This window comes from Convolutriloba macropyga, chromosome 7 (assembly GCF_964194025.1).
Source record: "Convolutriloba macropyga chromosome 7, txConMacr16.3, whole genome shotgun sequence".
Classification (NCBI taxonomy): domain Eukaryota; kingdom Metazoa; phylum Xenacoelomorpha; order Acoela; family Convolutidae; genus Convolutriloba; species Convolutriloba macropyga.
This window is the reverse complement of record NC_134474.1, coordinates 9,652,908-9,674,766: the sequence shown is the minus strand read 5'-3', so window position 1 is coordinate 9,674,766 and position 21,859 is coordinate 9,652,908. Positions and strand designations below refer to the sequence as shown.

The 21,859-nt window shown below is 37.3% G+C and overlaps 1 protein-coding gene across 1 annotated transcript; it reads left to right on the top strand.

Annotated features, from left to right (window-relative positions):
* The first annotated feature begins 13,876 nt into the window (after positions 1–13,876).
* On the top strand, positions 13,877–20,718 carry LOC142342591 (V-type proton ATPase subunit C 1-B-like). The gene is made up of 2 exons (XM_075393971.1): positions 13,877–14,806; positions 19,903–20,718. The coding sequence occupies exons 1-2, from the start codon at positions 13,915–13,917 to the stop codon at positions 20,187–20,189; spliced, it is 1,179 nt and encodes a 392-aa protein (XP_075250086.1). The 5' UTR covers positions 13,877–13,914; the 3' UTR covers positions 20,190–20,718.
* The last annotated feature ends 1,141 nt before the right edge of the window (positions 20,719–21,859 follow it).

Genomic DNA, 21,859 nt, shown 5'->3' with positions numbered 1-21,859 from the left:
CGGAGCTTGTCTAGAACAAAAACACGAAAACATATGGAAACCCGTAGCATACGCAAGCAGATTTCTAAATAAACTAGAAGAAAGATATAGCACTAACGAACTAGAACTACTAGCAGTCGTATGGTCGTTAGAGCATTTCAAATATTATCTGTACGGCCCACAATTTTTACTCCAAACGGATCATCAAGCGCTACTTTCACCACTGAGAGAAAACAGGGGGAATAAAACATATCAAAGTAGACTGACACGCTGGGTAGATCGTCTACTCCCATTCCAGTTTACAGTTGAACATGTCCCTGGCAAAAATATGGGTTTCGCTGATTATTTCAGCAGAAATCCACCAGGAATAGCACCTACTCCAAACATAGAGGACAACAACTTTGTAATAAACGCAATAGACGAAATCAAATTCAATCTAATTAAGAACGACTTAACTCCAAGCGGAGTCAACGCGCATAGCTCAGACACAAAACAAGTCTACACTAATGACGTCATATATCTCAACCAAACACGCAGCGATCAAAACAACGCTTTTAGCCTTAATACACACAGATCGGAGTCGCACTCATTTCATCCCAACTTATTAACCGTTTCAAAATTCAATTCACAAAAAGTCCAAATAAACTCAGCAAACAGTATTAATCCCGAAATAGTCGCCATAACAACGCGAAATAACCCAAATAAAGAAACATAATCCATTCCTATCCTAAAACGTCCACGTGCCCCCAACAAAAAACTCCAAATGGAGACAAAAACTAATCAACCCAAAAATTTAGTGAATTCAAGCACACAAACAGAGGGCCACTCAAATAAAGGACGCGGCTTAGACCCAATTGACCCCTCAAAACATCAAGAACTATTTACAGCTCATGCAGAAATCCCTACCCCAGCGTACAGAGAAAACTTGAATAAAGTATTCAATGAGGAATTTATAGTTGAAGCCTCAAGCAAAGAACTAAAACCAATCATAGATTTAGTACTCACAAAAAATTGGGAAGATCTAAGATCTAAAGAAAGTGAATCCTATTTACTACCGTATACGACGAGATTTATTTGTTTCTCCATCAAACTGTCTAATTTATGACAACCGATTAGTTATCCCGAACAAATTAAAATTCATGGTTATGGACGCAATTCATCGAAAACACCCAGGTCAAGCGGGTATGTTATCTTTGGCCAAATTAGTCTGGTGGCCCCACATCCACTCGGACATCACGTCTAAAGCACAAGGCTGCCGACATTGTATAGACAAAGGTAAAAACCTAAAAGCACTTATATCAAAAAATAATCTAGGCCTACTCCCACCCCTAGTCGAACCGAACCAGGAAATCCAAATGGACTTCGCAGGTCCAATCCCGTATAAAGAAAACACACAAAACAATTACATTTTAGTAACAGTAGATCGAATATCTAGATATCCTCATGCAGCAACATTTCATAATTGCGATACTGAAACAGCAATAGACTATTTAGAGAGGTATTGCAAACAACACGGAATACCACGGTCAATAAGATGCGACCAAGCCCAAGCTTTTAAATCAAAATAATTCGAAATATTTTGTAAAACCAAAAACATAAAACTAATCTTGGCTCCACCTGGAGATCACAGAGGCAGAGGCATGGTCGAACGCTTGATTCAGACAATAAAACGCAGACTAGCTGTACTCAACATAGACCCCGAATGGAGCAACGAAACACTCAGCTCTAGATTAGCAATTTTAATAGAAAATTTTAGACTAATTCCTAATAGAACAACAAAAACAACTCCATTCGAAGCACACTTCGGTAGAAAACCAAACACCGAATTGTCGAATATACTAAGCAAACCATCTTCAAAAACCCAGAATTACAACAAACTCAAATTGCGTTGTTTAGACAAGAAGTTGCTACGCCACAACGTACTAACTCCAGAAGAGATGTTGAGGCGAGACGGTCTATCAGAGGAAGAACTAGACATTCAATACTCCTCATGCCCTCCCCCAGTCACAACAACTCCTTTGGAGATAGACTCGGATGATTCGGAGAACATACCGCTCTCACTAACGAAACCACGTAAGATATCACCTTCCGAACTTCAGTTCTCCATAGGAGACAAAACCACAAAAATAATCTATAATAAGAAAAATGTAGCACGAAAAACAATTATGCGAAAAACTAAGGAACCAAGACAAACGCTGGCACCCCAATGGAACATTATACCAGACGGTACAATAACAGGCTACTCTCCACCCACGATAACTATAGACACACCACTAAGAAAAAATACAGTAATAAGAAAAAACGATACAGCAATAGCTACTGAAACAAAACCACTCCCTCCACCGGAACCAACACCCCGCCTAATTCACATGGTAGCATGTAAAACAGTAGGGGAATATAAAAGAAACCAAGAAAAAATACGTAAGTTCTATTTAGAAGAAGAAAAAGCAGCCAAAGCTACTACAAGGACAAGCTCCCTCCAAGGACCATCGTCATCCCACACACAAAAACAACAGTCAACGGAACTGAAACCAAAACAAGCCCCAACGAAGAAATCAACTCCCAACAGGAAAGCAAAAGTTGAAACGAAGTGGTCAAAAGACAAGTTAGTCAAACTCGCCACCAAAAACCAACGCCGACAACAAGAACACAGACCCTACACTCATAAAACTCCTACCGGGACAACGAAAAAGAAGCTCAAACAGAGTACACCGAAACTAAGCTTCAACTATAAAGCACAACAAGCTGCCCTATTGGAATCAGCAAACCTATCACAAGGGCAACCATCTACAAGCCGTAACCAAACACAACAATCACAGGACGAATCAGAAGTCTCCAACAGATCATTCCTCATATTCAATGTTGACGTACCACAACCGAATAGCATCCAAACACACCTAATTGACTCCGAAGAACCAGGACAACCACAACACGTGATACATACCAGTAACGAACCCTCGGAATTCATGGTAACAAATCCCGAAAGCCCACCCATCACCAGTAGCACAACACCAGCTCCATGCGGAGAACGGAACGTATTCGGAACTATCCACGACAACCTATCCCGAAGCACCAAACGCATAGACAGCGCAATGAAAAAGATCAAATCAAACATCAACAGCCCTACAGAAACATCCGGAGTAGACCAGTCGCAAATCGATTATAGCGCTATTATCTCAATCAAGAAACCAGAGATAATATACTTTGACTCGTCCAATTCATCCAATAACAATTCTAACATGGATTGCGATCAAATAGTGCCACAGTCATCACAAGCTGCACTCCAAGCGGAACCCAAAAACAAAACGGACCATACCCTAGATATACAGGAAACATCACTACAACAAAACAGCCAAACAGACCCCATCAAAAGTCCACCCAATTCGTCAATCTACCGCACACCCCCATCATCAATACGGTCTGACTCAATCTCAGATCTGAATGAAGAAGACATCACCGAACTGAATAAAATTCCATAGTCATGAAATTTTATCGTGGAGGGGGATGTGACATACAGAGACTACTCAGTAGTATCGAAACCAAGTTTTAAAAGTATTAATTTATAAACTCTGATATATCATATGTTATATAACTAATGCACTGTACATGTTCATAATCTCCAAGCGGAGAAAGAGTTGTTAATGTTCATTTCAACGCCTGCCAGACAGGTCACGCATAGTGACAATGAGTCACACTATAAAGTTATTGCAGACGAAAATAAACACGCTAAGAAACGGTCGTGTTCGTGGCCAGACAATTGAAGTGTTCAGCGTGAATTCTTTTTATCTAGATATTCAATAAGCTTACATAGCATAATTGTTCACAACTACTATAGATTCCAAAAAAGAGATCTCATATTCATCCATAGAACAACTCTCCCCGGAGACAAGGTCACCGGGAATTATTGATAGATCAAGAGTAAGCATTAATCTTACTCCACGTGGAGATTCATTACAAAATACGCAACGCGTAACTACAAATTATACTCCATACGGAGCTTCAGCATCAGAAACTGAACTACCGGATCACAATAAAGATAATAATAATAATAACAATGATAATAATAATAATAATAATAATAATAATAATAATTAGAATAATAATAATAATAATAACAATAATAATAATAATAATAACAATAATAATAATAATAATAATAATAATAATAATAATAATAATAATAATAATAATAAAAATAATAAAAACAATAATAATAATAATAATAATAATAATAATAATAATAATAATAATAATAAAAACAATAATAATAATAATAATAATAATAATAATAATAATAATAATAATAATAATAATATTAATAATAATAACAATATTAATAATAATAATAATAATAATAATAATAATATTAATAATAATAATAATAAAAACAACAATAATAATAATAATAATAATAATAATAATAATAATAAAATTAATAATAATAATAATAATAATAATAATAACGATAATAATAATAATAATAGTAATATTAATAGTAATTTAAAAAAACAATAACAAGAATAATAAGAAAACGGGCTTTAGAAATTATAATTCAAGCTGTTTTAGTCCCAAAGAAAATTCAATTCGCAGTTTGAGTAAGATTATATTCTTTGTTATAATGCATATTCCAATTGCGCATCCACCAAAAATACTCCTCGTGCATGGTACCTATTCATTGTATTGAAGTTCGAAGAAGTTCAGTAAAACAGATTCTATCAGTCCATGAACAACTTTCGATCTGGGTGGCTATAAAGCAGCGAGTCTAACTGGTTGGCCGTTATTGGAGCCCGATCAAAGGAGTCTGTTTTTATTTTACTGTTAGTTGTGTAGTGCAACACAGAATGCTTTTCTGATTACTCAGTGCTGCCAGTTACTTCCTGTCGAGGTCAACATGACCGGGAGCATGAACGAAAGCAGTAGCAGACAGTGTAGCTCAAAGTACCACTAAACCGGCAACAACTTCAAAATGAGAATCCTTCTTATAGTTGTAATTCTAGGAACCGCGAATCCACGAAAATGATTTTCTTTGAACCGATTCCTTCAATTTTGTAGGCACCGCTTAGAAAAACAATTTCTTTAATATGAAACAAGGTATTGGCATCACATAACCACAATAAACATCACGCTTTATCGAAACTGATATATTAGCTTACGGGTTTCTTCTGGCTTGAAACAAGGCTGCTGTTGCCTTCTGCACCGAACTTTGACATGATTTTTCCAAATTTGTGATTCAGCAATAATGAACCGAGGTGTTTCAGCTTGTTAACTTTTATGACTTGAGTTCCCTTAAGCGTTAGGGTGGAAGATTTTGTAAGAAGACAAAGTCTAGCAATCTGTTCGGAATTTAGTTTCATAAAAAATATTTTGCACAAGGTTTCCAGTGCTTTAGCGTCCGTCTGCATATCCCTAATATCAGTAACAACAATGTCTACATCTTACGAGTAGGTATGACTCAGCGATTTAATTTGTAAAAAAGATCGTTAAAATACGCGAAGAAAAACAGTGGGCCGATTCGATATTTTTGTGGGAACCCACTATTGACTTGCAGAAAGTTGACCGGATGCCCTGCAACGTTACGCGCTGGAAGCGTTCAAAAAGATAACTGCTAATCAGTTGCAGCTGAGGCCTACAGATTTCTTACTCCTAAAACCTTCGTAGAAGGATTCTAAAGAGTCATGATACCGAACACAATGTAATTTGTCGTCTCCAGAAGACAAGTTCCACAAAGATGACACGAAGCAGGTCATTGGAACAACCGCTGATTGTTTTGGAGCAACCTCAAATTGTAATTCAATTAAATGTTGTCAGTTCTGTCCTTCGATACAGTCACAAATCAGTTTCTCGAAAACTTTCGAAACTGCAGAGAAGGCTTGATTGGTTAGTAGTTTTCAGCTCAGCATGTAATGCCGGCATTGTAAGCCGTAAAAATTTCAGCAAACTTCCGTTCCGCATGAAATACTCGCTGGTTGCAAGAAGTCCTAAAGCCTAGTTATCAGAATTTGCTTATTGCTCTGCTGAGGTCTTCAAAAAGGACGGGGACATACCATCAAGATCTGTTGCCTTATTTCGTATTAATTATTTAAGACGGATTGAGTACCTTCTCCTGTCACAAGCAATTTCACAAACCACTTGAAAGAAGTCAACTGTTGCAGATTCAGTGTTACGGTTGTTTTTTTTCGGAAATTACGCTGTGCGAAAAACCGTTATATATTTCAGCCATCTCTTTTAGCGGCCTCTGCTGTCAGTGTTTGTCACTCCAGACTTCAAGTCAGATCCCTATTTTGTCTAATCGTTTTTAAATGTTTCTATGTCAAAAAACCTGCAATCTTCAAAAATTTTCTTGTCGAACTTAATTGGATCTACTCGCAGTTTCTTCGTTTTTGAGTTTTCTAGACGATTGAGTTTTGTTAGCCGAGCAATTATCTTTTTTTCTGAATTTGGGCGTCTCATTGTCTCGCGGCAATTATGAGACACTTTTTTAGATGCCCACGCAATCAAGCTTAGATGATGTTTCGTTTTTCTGGATGCCCGCTATTTGAAAATTTTGTACAACGATTTTTACCATGTATCATCTAGCACGTTGACATCGCTGTCTCAGAAAGGTGAGAACGGATTTTTAAACTTTTTTAATGCCATATTCAATTTTTAGAATGCAAAGACAGAAAATTCCCTTTTTCTTAGAAGCTATGATTCTCGCTTTAATTGACCTTTGGTCACGTTCATTATGGTTAGCATTTTACAGCATGCTTGATAGCCATTAGCTACTAGAAAATCGTGATAACAACTCATGGCCAGGTCAATGCTTTCACTCAGTTCTCCGTCCAGGCTGTATCCCTCTTCTTTGACTGTATACCTCGGAATTGTTGAAAACTATGCTCAATTAGCATGTCGATAACTTGCTTTCCCAACTGGTCATGTAGAGATAGCTGGGTCAATTTACTGATCTTAGATTTTTGTCTACAAATAACGCTATCGAAATTTTCCTGCGCAACTAAGGTTCCTGCGCAACAAGTGAACTGGCTTCACCAATGAAGTACATCCAGAGAAAGATCAATAGAAAAATTTCTGCCTGTCTCTAAAATCCTTCCTGTGAGGGCTAACTATTTCTACTAAACAGGTTGTACTAAATACCGTTCTGCTGAACAGGCCACAAACCATGCTTTCTCATTTTCTATGAATTTAATATGCTAAAGCAAGCATATTTTTAAAGTTAACTGGCAATAGTTAGCCGCGGAAATAGTCTGTAAATTTGTATCTAATGCAATCGCTCGTCCTGAAAACAACAAGAAGACATTTTTTTGTTTAGCACTTTAATTGTTGAAGCGGGAAGCCATCAACGATAAAGTGTACAATTGAAAGTATAAATGAAATTAAAGTTACGTTTACAAAAACTTGTAGCAAAGTTCAACAGTGAGGTTTTAAAGATTAAATCAATTACTCGAAACTCACGCTACAAATGACATTCAGAATTATTCACGATGTCAGGAATTTAATCTTTGTAGTGCTTTATCAGCAGTTTTTTTTAACACACTGTTGCTACTTTTGAAATCTCTGAGTTGAATTGGTAGTGAATTCCATTTTTTTGACGTAGCATGGAAAAAAAGAATTGTCTACAAAAGCAGTTGATCTGTGGTCTTAGAATATTATTTCTTGAGTGCATTAGTTAATTGAGTATTCTGCTCTTAGTAAAAACAGTGTCGTATTGAATGTGTATTTTTCTCGCTTGATATATTTTCTGAGATAAAAAATAGGAAATTGATCAGTTCATTGTTCAACCTCAATCACCTGTTTCTTTGTTCTTAAGCGCCGTGAAGATTTGCAGTTTGCAGTTTGAGCGAAGGAACAATTTTTAAGACCCCAGTTTAGCTGCTTTTTGAGAGAAGTCATCATATGTGCTGATTTAGAAAAGCGGAATAATTGAAATGTGACAGAAACAATTGAACGAAGTAAAATTTCTAAGCTTGATGTGGTGAATTGAGTTCCAATTGAGTCTATAGTTTTTATCCCCTTAGCCATTTTTTTAACGTTTGTTTAACACGATTCTTGAAACTGAGACTGCTATCAATTGTCAGTTCTAAATATTTACATTCCTTAGACTTTTTGATTACTTTGTTATCTACTAATATGGTGTCCTGGATTTTGTTTCTTTGATCATTTTGTATGCTGAAACAAACAAACCCTGTTTTTGAAGCTGTCAATTTTACTTGATGTTCTCTGAAAGAGTTCGCTAAATTATGAAGGTTTGATTCCAAGAATTTATTGCTATCTTTTCATTCTTGTTGGAAGCAAAGACTAGGAAATCATCAGTAATTTTCCGATTAGCAGTAATTTTCCGATGTAATTTGATGTCCTCAATTTTTTTTTTCAGTGGTGGACTCATGTTTCTACAAGACTGCTGGAGCTTGGAGGTATGCCATCATTTCTCGATATCGTATCCAGAGCTGACACAATATAATTCATTGTACTGATAGAAATGTAAAATTTTTCAAAGTTTGATTTTCGGTATAGATATCTTTCAAATAATTTAAACATGCTCGTGAACATTTGAAGTGCTGAAGGTCTCAAGTTGAAATGCCTGACGGTGCTACTCAGGCAGAAGTCGACTTTTGTTGACTTTGTCATTTCATAACGTGCGCATAACTTGTTTTTAACATGCCTACGTGACTCAGCAGAAGTCACTTCGAAATTCGACTTAATGTCTCGAACCGCTTTGCGGTTCTCGGTAAACGCCAGAAAATCTCAGTGGTTTCAAGTAGAGTCACGTATACAACAGTGAAGAACCAAGTTCCTTGAACAAGATCAGGGAGTGCATTTAATTTTCAGTATCATGGGACATTAATTCACGGAAGAGTAATTAATTGCTCTCACACAAAATTTGTAGCTAATATATTTCCTGTGGTGTTTTTCAATGCAATTTTCCGTTTGACCAATTTTTCGTCTAACTCATTCGACTTCTCGGACACAAAATCGGGTTAAACAGATAGCGATGCTTAAACAAGTCACCCTGTTCACACTCACCTGATGCATCCCTGAGCTCCAGCTGGCTACTACCGAAGCCCACCGCGCGGCAGTTGTTTCCAGAAATGCGAAGCCAAGAGTCCCAAAAAACAAGAAATTTTTGAACAAACGCCAGAACTACACCAATAAAACATTACTTCTATTACACAAACATTATCAATTTTGCTCGTTTAATTTTGATCTGCCCTAAGTCGGCTCGAATTTCAGTTCTCAGAGAGTTGATGCAATTTGCCAAAAATGTATTTTGTTCTCTTTTATCTATCTCTCTTCTTTTCTCTACTAAAGAAGACCGTGTTTACCATCCGGCAACGATGGACGTAGGTCGTAAAATAAAGGATGACGAGCAGCACTTAGCCGGATGCTGCACTCCAAGTTGGTCCCCTTCAGACAGTGTAAAGACGGCCCAGTCACAAAAATTACTAAAAAATGGAGAGGAAAGCATATATATATATATATATATATATATATATATATATATATATATATAACACACATAGGGAACTGGTATGGAAGGATTAAAATAAAAACGGAACATCAAGGAACATGCAAGGGAATAAAGTTAAGCTGCCAAACACTCATTGCGGCTTTCCCTCTTCCACGATGGCGCTAATCGAAGTGAAGTCTCACTGAGAACACGAGTCTTGAGGCTAGACATCCCTTCAAGCAGAGAACACAGCCCGTCAGAAGTGCGAAGCTGATTTTGGTCCGGATGTAGCCTATAGTGTCGGCGTACGGATCTCCGCGTTTTTCGCTTATCTTGGATGCAATTTGTTTGATAACAAGCGATGATGACGGCCCAGCACCGCCCGAGCAATCAAAAACCAGTGCGTTGAAGCTGCTGTGTTCGGTTTCGCGGATTCGCTCTTCGTACTTGTTTTGCTTGATGTTCTCGTGATATTTGTATGCATCTTTTATGGTCTTAGGGCAGCTCATCGCTTGAGGGTTGAATATCTTTGCATTGAAGAAAGTGCGATTAAAGCGGGAGCCACACAAATCGTTTGCCTTAATGCTCAGTCGAACGTCATCATGAGTAGTGGCGGAATTACTGGAGGAAATTTCTCCGTGGAGCGACTGAAGTATTGGCTCTATCTGGACATCGTGGTAAACGTCATCTATCAGGTTTGCAAACACGTCTATGATGTCCTTATTTTGTAGGTGCTTATACCTGCCTTTGGCGCAATGTAGGGCATGGGTGAGGCTGAATTCTTTCCCGCATGGGCATGTGGCTGGCTGGTTTTTCGCTTCCCAGGTGTAGCGAAGTGCTATTCCATCACGGAACTCAGTCTTCGTGAGGTCAAAGCCATGTTTTGATAACGGGAGCGCGTTAAGCCAGCTGCAGAACCTTATCCATGTAGGATGTAGTACGCAAGAGGAAGCTCAACTTCTGTTGAACCCCCTTCGTCAAACGTGCATAGGCATTCTGGGGAGAGGTGAGAGCAAAGTGACCAAGTCTGTCCAAACTTTTTGTGTATTTATTTTCTGCATCTTTCAGAAAATTTTCACTGGCCTCAGAGCTCCCGATAACTGAACCCAGGACTCGAGCGCCCTGCGTGATTTCCACATGTGACTCGAGCGCCCTGCGTGCCTGCAAACGCAGTTGACGCTTGGCTTCGACTCCTGGTTAATTATCAACTGACACTTCTGAGGATTGACAAGATATCCGTACTTGGGACTAATCTGAGTGAGCTTGTGGAAGAGGGCCCTGATATTTTTTAACTTACAGACGAAGCTACCATCATCAGAATATCATTTTTGCGTCAATGAGTCATTCCGAAGTCTTGTGATTAGGGGTCGGATTGCGATTCCATACATTGCCATCGCAAGTTATCGCCTTGTGTTGTACCTTCCTGGGATAGAATGGTCAACTTACTGACGTAGAGATGAGACGGTTGGCTATAAGAATTCTGTAAGGCAACATGCAATGATGGGCATAAGACTTTCACGTTCTCTAGTGCTGTTTGTCCATTGAGCACCTTAAATGCGTTTTTGACATCAATTAGTAGAATTGCTTCGTTTTCGCGATCATCAAAACTGGCGAAGCCAATGTATGGTATGTTCTATGCTGCATTTTTGGCCCAAGCACAGCTTTGTGTTTTCAACAAAGGATGTTAGATCTTGCCTGATGCAGTCGACGATTATTCACCAATAACATTGTTTCAACGCATTACTTCACCAATGACAATAGGTCTGACACCTGGACGTTTATCCAGAGCCACTAGTTGATAACCATTGTATGCAATCGAATTATCCGATGTCATTATGGACGTGGCTAGCCTCTTAGCAAACTTGGCAACAAGCTTGCACAGGTTCGTGGAGGATTGCCCGAAAGCAGAAAGTAGTCTACGCCAGTCATCAGCATCGAGATTTGACGGACGGCACTGCCATCAGTCTTCGTTGCACGCTTTCGGACGAGCCTGGCAATGATTTTGTCGAAAAAAGCGGGCTGGTAGGGAAGCGTGCGTGGATGTTCGCTCTGAATGCAGTTGCGCTCCAAGAGTTGCCCCTCAGGAAGTTTGTCGCGTAAAATCTCGATGACCGGTCTACCGTCTATGAGATTGGTAAGTGCGAGCACGCCGCCTTTATGCTCATCCGAAAGAACCCGAATAGCATTACTGATCTTACCACGAGACATGAAATTGTTTAACATCTTGAGATCAGAGTGCTGCTTTTTGTTCTTTGAATTCATTCTCATTTGAATTGCCTTCGCTTCACAGAACAGTTCTGAGAAGTTGCAGCTGTTCCATGCACGCAGTCTACGCTTGATGGTCTTGTTGTTCGATCCATTGTCCGTGTTCTTTGTTGACTGAGGGTTAGATGCGGGAGTATCATTCAGAGTTCCAGAGATATATAGGACCTATACGTGTTTACGGCAATCGGGGAGAGGACACTGTGAAGGGCTTCGGCGAACTGCTCCCCTGTCTTGTTCATACTGAGCGTGAAGAACAGAGGATTCCTTGTGACGACCTGGCGGTATATTTCAGGCACTGTTACCGCGGGATGAGGCGGAAGATGTTCCAAAATTTATCCGACGGTGCGGCGACGGAACGTTCGGGGGCATGCAATGTTGCAGGATCTATGAGTTCCGGGAAAAGTCAAAGCATTGTATTGTGCCGGCGTTGCGATTACTGTTTTGGTGGCTGCTGTGACCTCAGAGCAGCTTTTGCAGCTGAAGTTTTTGGTCCATTCTTTGGCTGCGGCTAGACCACTGCATTTCACGTAAAAAAATTTATAACACATATGACACCAGATGCCTCCTCTACGTAGGGAACCCTTGCAGAGTGGACAATGGGTTTGATCAGCCATCAGGCTACCGGCTAGGGGTGGGGAAGGCTGCACTGAGGGGGACTAGAATAAGTTAATTACAAGAGCGTAATAACAGCCACGATACTAAAAGTATTGAATGCTGTTAAACTGAATTATAGTGAGAACACGGTTTCCATGAAAGGAGAACTGCACGGTGTCTTTACAGGGGTTAGGTTCAAGAAAATTTCTAAATTAGGGTAAAACAATTTTCAGCTTTAAGGCAGAAGAATCAATATATCTATACAAAGCGTAGTTAAGGGCACTGATTTTCTTATTTATAAGGCGATTACAGCTGGTGGGTATAACTTTGGGAACAATCAATTTATTTGAGCTTAATTTAACAGTAATCAGCTGAATGAGGAATTTCCAATGCTCAATTAAAGTTTCAATACTACTACAGTGATCATTGAAGCCAGCAATTCCAACAACAGTGTTCAGTTTATGATTTGGGTATTGATTGTTAACATCAGAGAGATCTAGCAGTTTAGCACCTCGATAGGAGTGAACGTAACCCTGTACTTGACCCTCGTCTATAGTGGTACGAGAAGTACGCAAGACCAATTCCGATCAGCTGGAGTGAAGAGGGTTGGCATTAAAACGTTCCATTTGCGGAGCCTGCTAACATTCAAAACACAAGAAATTGTTCTTAAAATGAAATCAGTTAGAACGGTACAACCTGATGTGATGAGTCGGGGTGGGAGATTGGTTCACTCGCCTACCTCTGGGGTGGCGAGGCTTGAAAAGGTGTAGGTTTGATTCAGCGCAGCGCGCATACGTATTTGAAAATACAGCGGAGGTAAATTTGTTCGGGGGCTATTTAATTAGTTTATCACAACAATTAGGCTAATTCGCCCTTTATCACAATTAGAGCAATTCGCCCGACGGTTTTCGGTTATGTTTTACCTAAGGGATATCGTGGTTGAACGCCTGACTCAATTTGCTATCCTAGTAAAAGCATTATATTGTGAGTAGCAAAAGTTTATACACTATCGCAGTGATAGCTCTATGCTTTTAATTTATACAATGCTAAATTACATTGTCTTCTAGGTTTCAGTAGAGCCTTGAGCCAGTGGCGTTAGAAATGAGTATAACGGAACCCAGATTCACAATCCAATAGCTTTGATGTCAATATTTTTAATTGCTCTCGTAGAGAAGCAATTATTGTAAACGTGTGTCTTTTTTATGCAAAATTTTTGCTTGACCGTGTTGAATTTTCGAGCGACTTTTACGCCCTTGAATTTTTGCGTTTTTCGTGATCTAAAATTCTCTCACAATCACTATTTCAAGCAGCTGAACTCAATTGGCGGCAATTTAATACTCAAAGTCAAATGAAAAGTGCACCGAAACTGGTGCCATTTTTCACTTTAAATCTTAGTGGTATATATTAACCTCTAATGTGGTTATTTGATGCCCACTATTGAACTTCTCAGTCCCATTCAAATTTAGGCTCCCCTCCCCCTCCCCCTCCCCCCCCCCCCCCCCCACTGAAGCAGGCTACAATTGATTAGAGCTCCCACTAGTCGTACGAGAGCAATTCTTCCGACGTTTAGTCGGTTATGTTTGTATTGTGAAATTAGTTATTTTTTACAAATCCTCAATGTTTTCAGCTGAGAAATGCATGAATATTGGCTCATCAGTGCTCCCGGTGATAAAAGTGCCGAGGATACGTTCAATCGTATCAAAAATGTCAAAGATCGGGTTGAAGGCTGCAGTTGTCATCGTTTCGCATTTCCTATCAATGAGCTAAGAGTAGGAACGTTGGACTCTCTCGTTGAGCTGTCAGATGTTCTTCAGAGACAAGACCAATATATTGAGGCTGTTGTCCGCAAGTTGGTCTCCTATCTGATTGAGATTTTGGAGAATCAGGCTGATAGCTTGGAAGATCATCTGACTATCGCTAATCGGACTGGGTACCGTGCGTATCTTGAGCACTTCCAATGGGACCACGCAAAATACCCTGTTCAGCAATCGCTGAAAAGCTTAGTTGATCATATAGTGAAGGAAGTTGGACAAATTGAGTCCGAGCTGAAAAGTAAGTCTCAGGATTACACTGCGCTGCAGAACAGCATTCAATCGTACGCTCGCCAGCAGACTGGATCTCTAATTACTCGAGATCTTGATGGAATAGTGAAGAAAGAGCACGTTGAGCACATCCTTGACAGTGAGTATTTTACGATAGCCATCGTAGTAGTTCCCAATGCGATGTGTGAAGAATGGAACAAGACGTATGAGAGTCTTCTGCCCGAGAAAGTTGTACCCCGGTCTTCCCAGATTATATTCAATGACCAAGAGAGCACTCTGTTTGCAGTTACTCTTTTTGCTGCTCAATTCCAACAATTCAAAGACAAGTGTAGGGAGAGAAAGTTTCTCGTGAGGAATTACACGTATGATGAGGCGGTGATGTCTCAGAATAAGCAGAAACAAAAGGAGCTGGAGCAGAAACGTGACAAGCAGTACAGGAATTTACTGCCGTGGTTGAAGATTCAATTCGGAGAGGCATTTTCGGGTAAGCAAAAATTAGTTCCTTTTCGGATTGCAAACATGTAATTATGAAAAAATAACCATATGGTTTAATATTTACATTTTCCAATAAATTGATTGTACTTAATTTTATCGTCCTCAACTAACATAACTTACGTTGTATCGTCCGCTGTCAGTGAACTTGCTGAGATTTACATTTCCGACAATTGCATTTCCTTGCCATTAACAAGATTCGCGTAAGTCTGCGTGACAGAAAGTTCCAACAACAGTCTTTGTTCTTGGTAAAGATCAGTTATACGAGATAATAATTAGCACGCAGAAAAGTACCGGAAAAGATAGTTTAATAGTTGTATAAATAGTCGTCAAAAATACTCATTCGATAAATCATAGGCGTCTATGTGATATGAGTTTCTGATACATATCATTCTAGCACAGCTCATTTTGAAACAATTGAAAGAAAACAAAAAAACTATTTTAATTTTAAACAGTCGAAAATCTTTGCCTAATAAAAAAAATAACATGCCATATCTAAGGACAAAAATCATCTCCATCCTCTGCATTTGAGGCTCTTGGACACTTAGGCGGCGTGAATTTGTTGATGCTGCTGTTGTTGAAGAAAAGAGGCTCTTAGTTTGACTCATCTATTTTCGCCATTAGTTGTTTGTTCTCAAGACTTGTCTAGGGTATATATTGGCTGGTCCTGCTATATACTGGACCAGCCAATATATAACCTGTGTTGGGGAGGGGCATTTCATAATTTAGATTTTTTTTTCAAAAAAATTATATTGAGTGTTTTTACTTCTTATAATCAGAGCCAGTCTTGAAAACAACTTTCGATGCTAAATAATATTTACGGTTTAGGTGGCTTAAATTGACATGTAAAATAACTCAAAAGTGTAGCCATTTGAAAATTTTAACACCATAAAAGCAGTCAGTAGATGTGAATAGCTCTCTCGCTTTCCCTCATTTTCTATTATTAATTTTCTATATTAAAGCTTACCCAAGGTTTTTTATTTGAGGTTAATTTTCAGTTTCATTATATGTTGAATTTTTTTTATAACTTGTTCTAAACCTTAAAATCGTAAAACTATGACTTTTACAGTTAGTCTACAAAAAAGTTTTGAAATAACAACTGGCATTCAAGCTCTGTGAAGTTAACATTGCTTAACTGCTTGTTAACTGCGTGTCCAGCTTGAATTAAAACTATGCAAATAGAGTGAGCCAGAAAAAAACACTATCCTCAATTGCGTCTATTTGCATAAATGGTTAAAACATTATTTGAGCCAAAGGCTACCGAAAGTAGACCATTTAAAATAAAAAGGACAAACTGAACTGTAGTCTAATTTTGCGTAGGGTATAATCATCTATGTTATTGGGAAATCAAGACAAATTGGCAAATTGAAGTCATAGTTACCTAGGAGTTTTGATAAAAAATTAGATGAAAAATTCAAAAATAAAAAGTTTAGTAAAAATAGACAAATTGTAATAATTTTAATTTGAAAAAAAAACAGATAATTGACAATTTGTGTCCAGAGCAAGCCGTTTAACCGCTCCTTCATACCAATTGACTTCGCTTTTTTTCTGTGTTGTACAGTGATCAGTGCTTGTGGATGAAATTGCATGAAATAATCGAGCTATTACGGTAATTCATAGAAGCTTTTAAATATTTTTATATCGTTGGGAATATCCGTCTGCAAAAATGACAATGAATGATTAGGACCCATTGAAATTGATCGAAAAGATTGAAATTCCTCGCAAGTATAGGAGAATATGCCAATTACGTGTTACAGAGAACAGATTTCTAAAATATATTAAAAGATTTCTAAAACGACGTTTGAAAGCGATATCTTTTTTGAGTAACCAAACTTTTTTCTTGATTTTGCGTTTTTCATTTTTTATACCAAAGCTTTGAACCAAATTAATAAGAAACTTGGAATTCTCAAAAAATTTATGAATTGTTTGCGGGGTAGTTGCTTTTTTAGCAAACTTTTTAAAGGAAGCAAAAGCAGCGACTGTTTAGTTTCTTTTTCTAGTTGAGCGATAAAAGGCTACCTAGTGAGGAAAAAGAAAGATACGGAACCAGGAGAAGTACATAAGAGTTGAACTTGGAAGCATGAGAAACTGTGTTGGTTTTTTTATTGAAAAGATGCTGACAAGATGACAATTATTTTTTTAAATAGTTTTACTAAAGTTTGAGCATTTGTTTGATTTTGGCTTCTAGATTCAATATACTCAGTAAAGATTAATCCCAGGATCCAGAAGGAATCATTATAGTGCCGAAGTGCATTGCATTAACTACAACAAAAACAAATAATTTTTAATTTCTCTCGAACGGAAGCAATTACTGTGAGACTTGTCTTAAGATTCGAAGTGGAGTATCGGTTTTGCACATGTTTTTTTGCAGAAGTAAGTTTGCTCTTCTCTTGAACTATTGACTTTTATTTTCTTTCGTTGACTTCTGCTTTGGAACGTTGACTTATTTTCAAACATTGGACTTTAACAGTAGCTTAGTTAATATGTGGTAATAAAGAATTGCTGGTATTCAATGTCATTAAAAAAATCAAATGAAAAGCACCGGAATTGTAATTTTTAATAGCCGCCGTCAGCCTCTTAAACAGCTATTATTTAGGCGCTCTTTTTTTAAATTCGCTTTACCTTTTGAGCACGTTTTTCATTTTCCATAAGTCACGATTTTCACGTTTGACTTCTGCCTTACTTCACTCACTTTTTCAACCGAATGGATTCTAAATTCTTTCACGCATTGAACTACCCAATGTAGTGAATACGGTCAATGTCAATGGAGCAAAATCAAAAGAAACGGGATGAACCGATAAAGCTCAGTCATTAAGTCATACTGCATGAGGTTATCAAAGTTCAATAGAGTGATTGCTAGCTGATATTAGTATTAAGCCTAATATCCTTCAGTTTAGAAGCTGAATTAAGTATAGGTTTATAATCTAACTGAAACTACACACTGAATTAGAACAATTTTTGAAACTTAGGAAAAAAATTTGTCATTTTCTATTTCTTTATCTGTTTCAATCCCGATGTGTTTCAATCCCTTTTTTCTGGCAATCTGCCGGCTATGTTTATAGTTTGTAGTCAACAACGTCAAGATTGCAACTTTTGTCTAACATAAAAATTTTTCAAATTGATAATTTTGTCGTCAGCTGTGAATATCTTAATCATGACTTAGATTGCAGAAGTTTCGTTTTCACAATCTGAAGGTTTTATCTGCATTTCAATTTTGCAAAAAAAAATTTAATATTCTTTCATCAGTTTTTGTAGACAAGGAAAACTTTTTCAAATTTTGGAGCACACGTCTCTCCAAATTACTTGCAACGAAAAGTTTAATTGCTACAAAAATTATTTAATATCTTTTGTTTGCTAAAAAATATTTTTACAAAATTTACAAACTGAACCGAAATTATTTTTGAAATTGCCTTTCAGCTAAAGAAATGTCTAAAAGTCTAACAGGTAATGTTGTAAATCTTTGTATTTGCGTCTTTTTATGTGCACGCGCTTGAAACATTACTGATATAAAAAGAGAGCAACTTTGCTGACGCCATTCGAGAAAGTTTTGATTTCCCAAGTTTTATGATTTGAAAGTCTATATGTAGTAATTTTCAGGAGTTATGCGCGTTATTTTTATCATACATTTAACCGGCGCAAGGGAAAACAAAAAAGCTAACATCTTATTCAATTGGGCAGTTCTGTTTGTAATTACGTTCTTTTTATCAGTACATGCGCGTTCTTTTTATAAGTACAGTTAACCGGTGCAAGGGAAAACAAAAAAAAGCTAACATCTTATTCAACTGGGCGGTTTTTCTTGTAATTAGTTTCACAAGAAAACGTAACGAACGGCTCCAAAAATAAAAATGTGGACAAAACTGAATAACTTGCTGAAAAGATGGAACTTCTCAAAATGTTTCTTGTATTTTATGCCTAAAATGTTAAAGGAGAAAATTGTGTTTTTTAAGAGAATTCTCTTTTTATGTTTAAGCGTAGTTATGAAAAAATGAAGATGGGTAAAATGAGGAACATATTAAGATTTCATTTCAGAAGCCTAAAAACCGGTGCTGATAGATTGAAAAGACGCTGATAAAATAATCTATAATTTATTGGTCGAGTAATTGAGAAAAAATAAAGTCAGTTTATAAAATTACGGAGGCTTCCTAATGCCGAGCTATGTAATCCAGATCATTAAAAAAATAATAGCTGAAAACCGGGCGAAAAACAATTTTGAAAAGAAATTTTTTTATATATCCCAGAAAAATTGTATCTGTTGTTTTAATTATAATAAACTTCATGAACGTTCTCGCCTTTGGGAATGTCAGATAATTCATTGAAACTGTATTGAAAATCGAATTGATCAAATTTCTTTGAAGAAAACTTTGGAAAATCTGCCTCACTTTTGCGTTTCGAAAACTTCAGCTTCAACTGGAATTGAAGGTTTCTGACGGCCATATAGCTCACATGGAAATTTAAGATATAGCTATAAGGATAAATCAAACATTTACAAAAAATTTAACATACTTTCGCTCCAAAATGCTTTTCCTAAAATGGTTAAAGTTGAAATTCGAGTTTTTTAATGAGCTTAATAGTGATTCCTTTTTGAGCTTACTTTTAAAAGTACTGATGACATTACATGATGGACATTTATTTTACAAGAAGTTGGCAGAAAAAAAATACCTGAAGCGCGAAGTACTTAGCAAAACCTCTGAAAATGGCTTCTGGTTAAAAATTGCTTCTGAAGAATTCTGGGAGGTAGCTCATGCAATCAAAATCTTAAAATTTAATATTGGTGAAAATGGGCAAATTTTAAGCTTAAAATTCTTTTCTTTTGGAAGCAATTGTCGCAAAAACTTAGCAAATTATGTCCTGTGGGACTCCAGATGTTCACCTTTTTCATAAATATTGTCGAATTGAAATCTGCTCTTCAAGAAATTTAATATGGTGACCTTCTTATCTTTCCAAAATGAAAAGAAAGGTTGTGAATTTCACTGAAGAGCCTGACACGTATATTCCCCTTTCTCTCAAGAAATATGGGAAGAATATAATTTGCTATCAATATTCAAACTAATCAAATGTGCAATGGTCCAAAGCAGCGTCTTCTTTTAGCCTGGATCCATGTCAAATCGCTTCGTCTTTTCGTCGAGTCGGTTCTGCGCTACGGCCTGCCAGTCAACTTCGTATCGGCGCTTTTGCAGCCGAGACCCAAAACGCAGAAGAAGCTTCGAGACCTTCTCAACAAGGAGTTCGACAAATCTGAGGGGGGCTCTGGAGGTATCTCGGAAGACATTGAGATGTCGAGGCAGTTCGGATTCCAAGCTGAAGAATTCTACTCGTATGTTTCCTACCCTATAAGGTTGGATTTCGCCTCCACCGGTCTGAACATTATGAAGTAACAGCGTTAACTGTATCATTTATAACGCGTTCTAAATCAGAGAAATTTTAAATTCTACAGAACTGTTTAATCAAGATTTTTGCTAGTCTATTTCTACCGTAATCATAATATGCAGTTTTCATAATAAAAATATAGCTCGACCAAAAACCACTCAAGACAATCGCCTTTGCTATATATGACGCTGAATTGCGGTCACTAAAATCTCCGAAATCAATTTTTTTGAGAATTTGTAGAGCGAATGTCATAAGAGGTTTGAGATTTACAGTTCAACTGTTCAGGTGCTTCTATACAAGTTTTCTGGTCTGAATTTCTATTTGATAATCACAGCTGTCCATGTAGTTTTAAACTGTATATTTATGCTACGATTAAAGATGCATTTTTCTAAATACAGTCAACTTAAATTGTAGCCCTGATGAGAGAAGTAGATGATATAAATTTATGATTAATGATTGAGCCATATAAATATATTTTACGCATCTAAGTTAATTTCCATATATCCATACCAATTGAATTTATTTTTACTGCCACTGTTTAATTTTGTTTGCGTCTGTCGGAATGTGAAACTCACGTGACGTTCGTTCCCTTATTAATTGCTCTCAAACTAATTCCGTAGCAATTATATTCGTCGTGTGGTCTTTTTTGCTTGGATATTTTTGCTTCAAATGATTTTTCATCCGACCCTTTTGGCTTTTGGTCCTCAAAAACAAGATAGTAAAAAAGTAGCGCCTGGAGAGTATTAAATGACTTGAGTAGCTCTTTTAGAGTATTACGCCTTACTGAAGCCAACCGCTCACCGGTTGTTTGAGAGTAGTTCGCCCAACGTTGGTTAGTCATGTGTTTTTAAATTTGTGTGTTTTTAAACGACAAAACTGCAAATTATTGAAATGTTTTCAGCTGATTCTGTCGGTACTGATGAAATAAGTTTTGAACTGAAGAAAGAAATTGGCAGCAGTTTTTTAATATAAATAAAAAAGTTTTATTTCGATAATTTTGATAATTTATTTAAGCTTTCAGTTGCATTTCTCAACCTGTTATTCTGGAGGTCATGAGTTCGAACCCCTCTGGGGTCAGGATTTTTGCAACCATAAAAATCTAAGCTACGCCCAGCTTGTCGTTCGAGAACAACTCATCCGATGTTAGTCGGTTTATGTTTTCAATCGAAAAACCGTAAAATATTGAATACTTGAAATCAAAGTGATGAACCAGCAACAGACGGCGCGCAAGTGGCTAAATTCAACTCCAGAGGCAATTGTCTTTGGTTAATTTATTAAATTGTCAACAAAATTCTGGAAGGCACAAGATGTCACCACACGAGATGTTGTTTCACTTGACCCGAGTTTCTGAAAGGAGACGAAGTTTCATAGTTAGTCATTATTCGTCATTTTTTTTAAATTATAGCACCCAGTCTATTGTCCCAACAGCGGAGTGATAACCAACAAGAATTAATTCTCCGGCGAATCAAGTTTACGCTTTTCTCTAGATTCTTATTTGCCATTAAAATTTCAAATGAGAACTAAGATCGCTCAGAAAAAAAATGACAAATTTTTGATCTTTGTTCTGTTGGTCGGAAATCAAAATTTTGAATTTTTTTTCTAGAATTACTGCTTATTTAATTGCGTAATTTTGCGTTGAGCGAAAAATACAATGTACTGGAATCTTGTGCAAGTTTTC

Bases quoted from the DNA above. Each gene is read 5' to 3' on its own strand.
- LOC142342591 (XM_075393971.1), top strand. From the start codon at position 13,915: ATGCATGAATATTGGCTCATCAGTGCTCCCGGTGATAAAAGTGCCGAG. The intron at 14,807-19,902 runs GTAAGCAAAAAT...GTCTTCTTTTAG, and splicing joins ATTCGGAGAGGCATTTTCGG to CCTGGATCCATGTCAAATCG.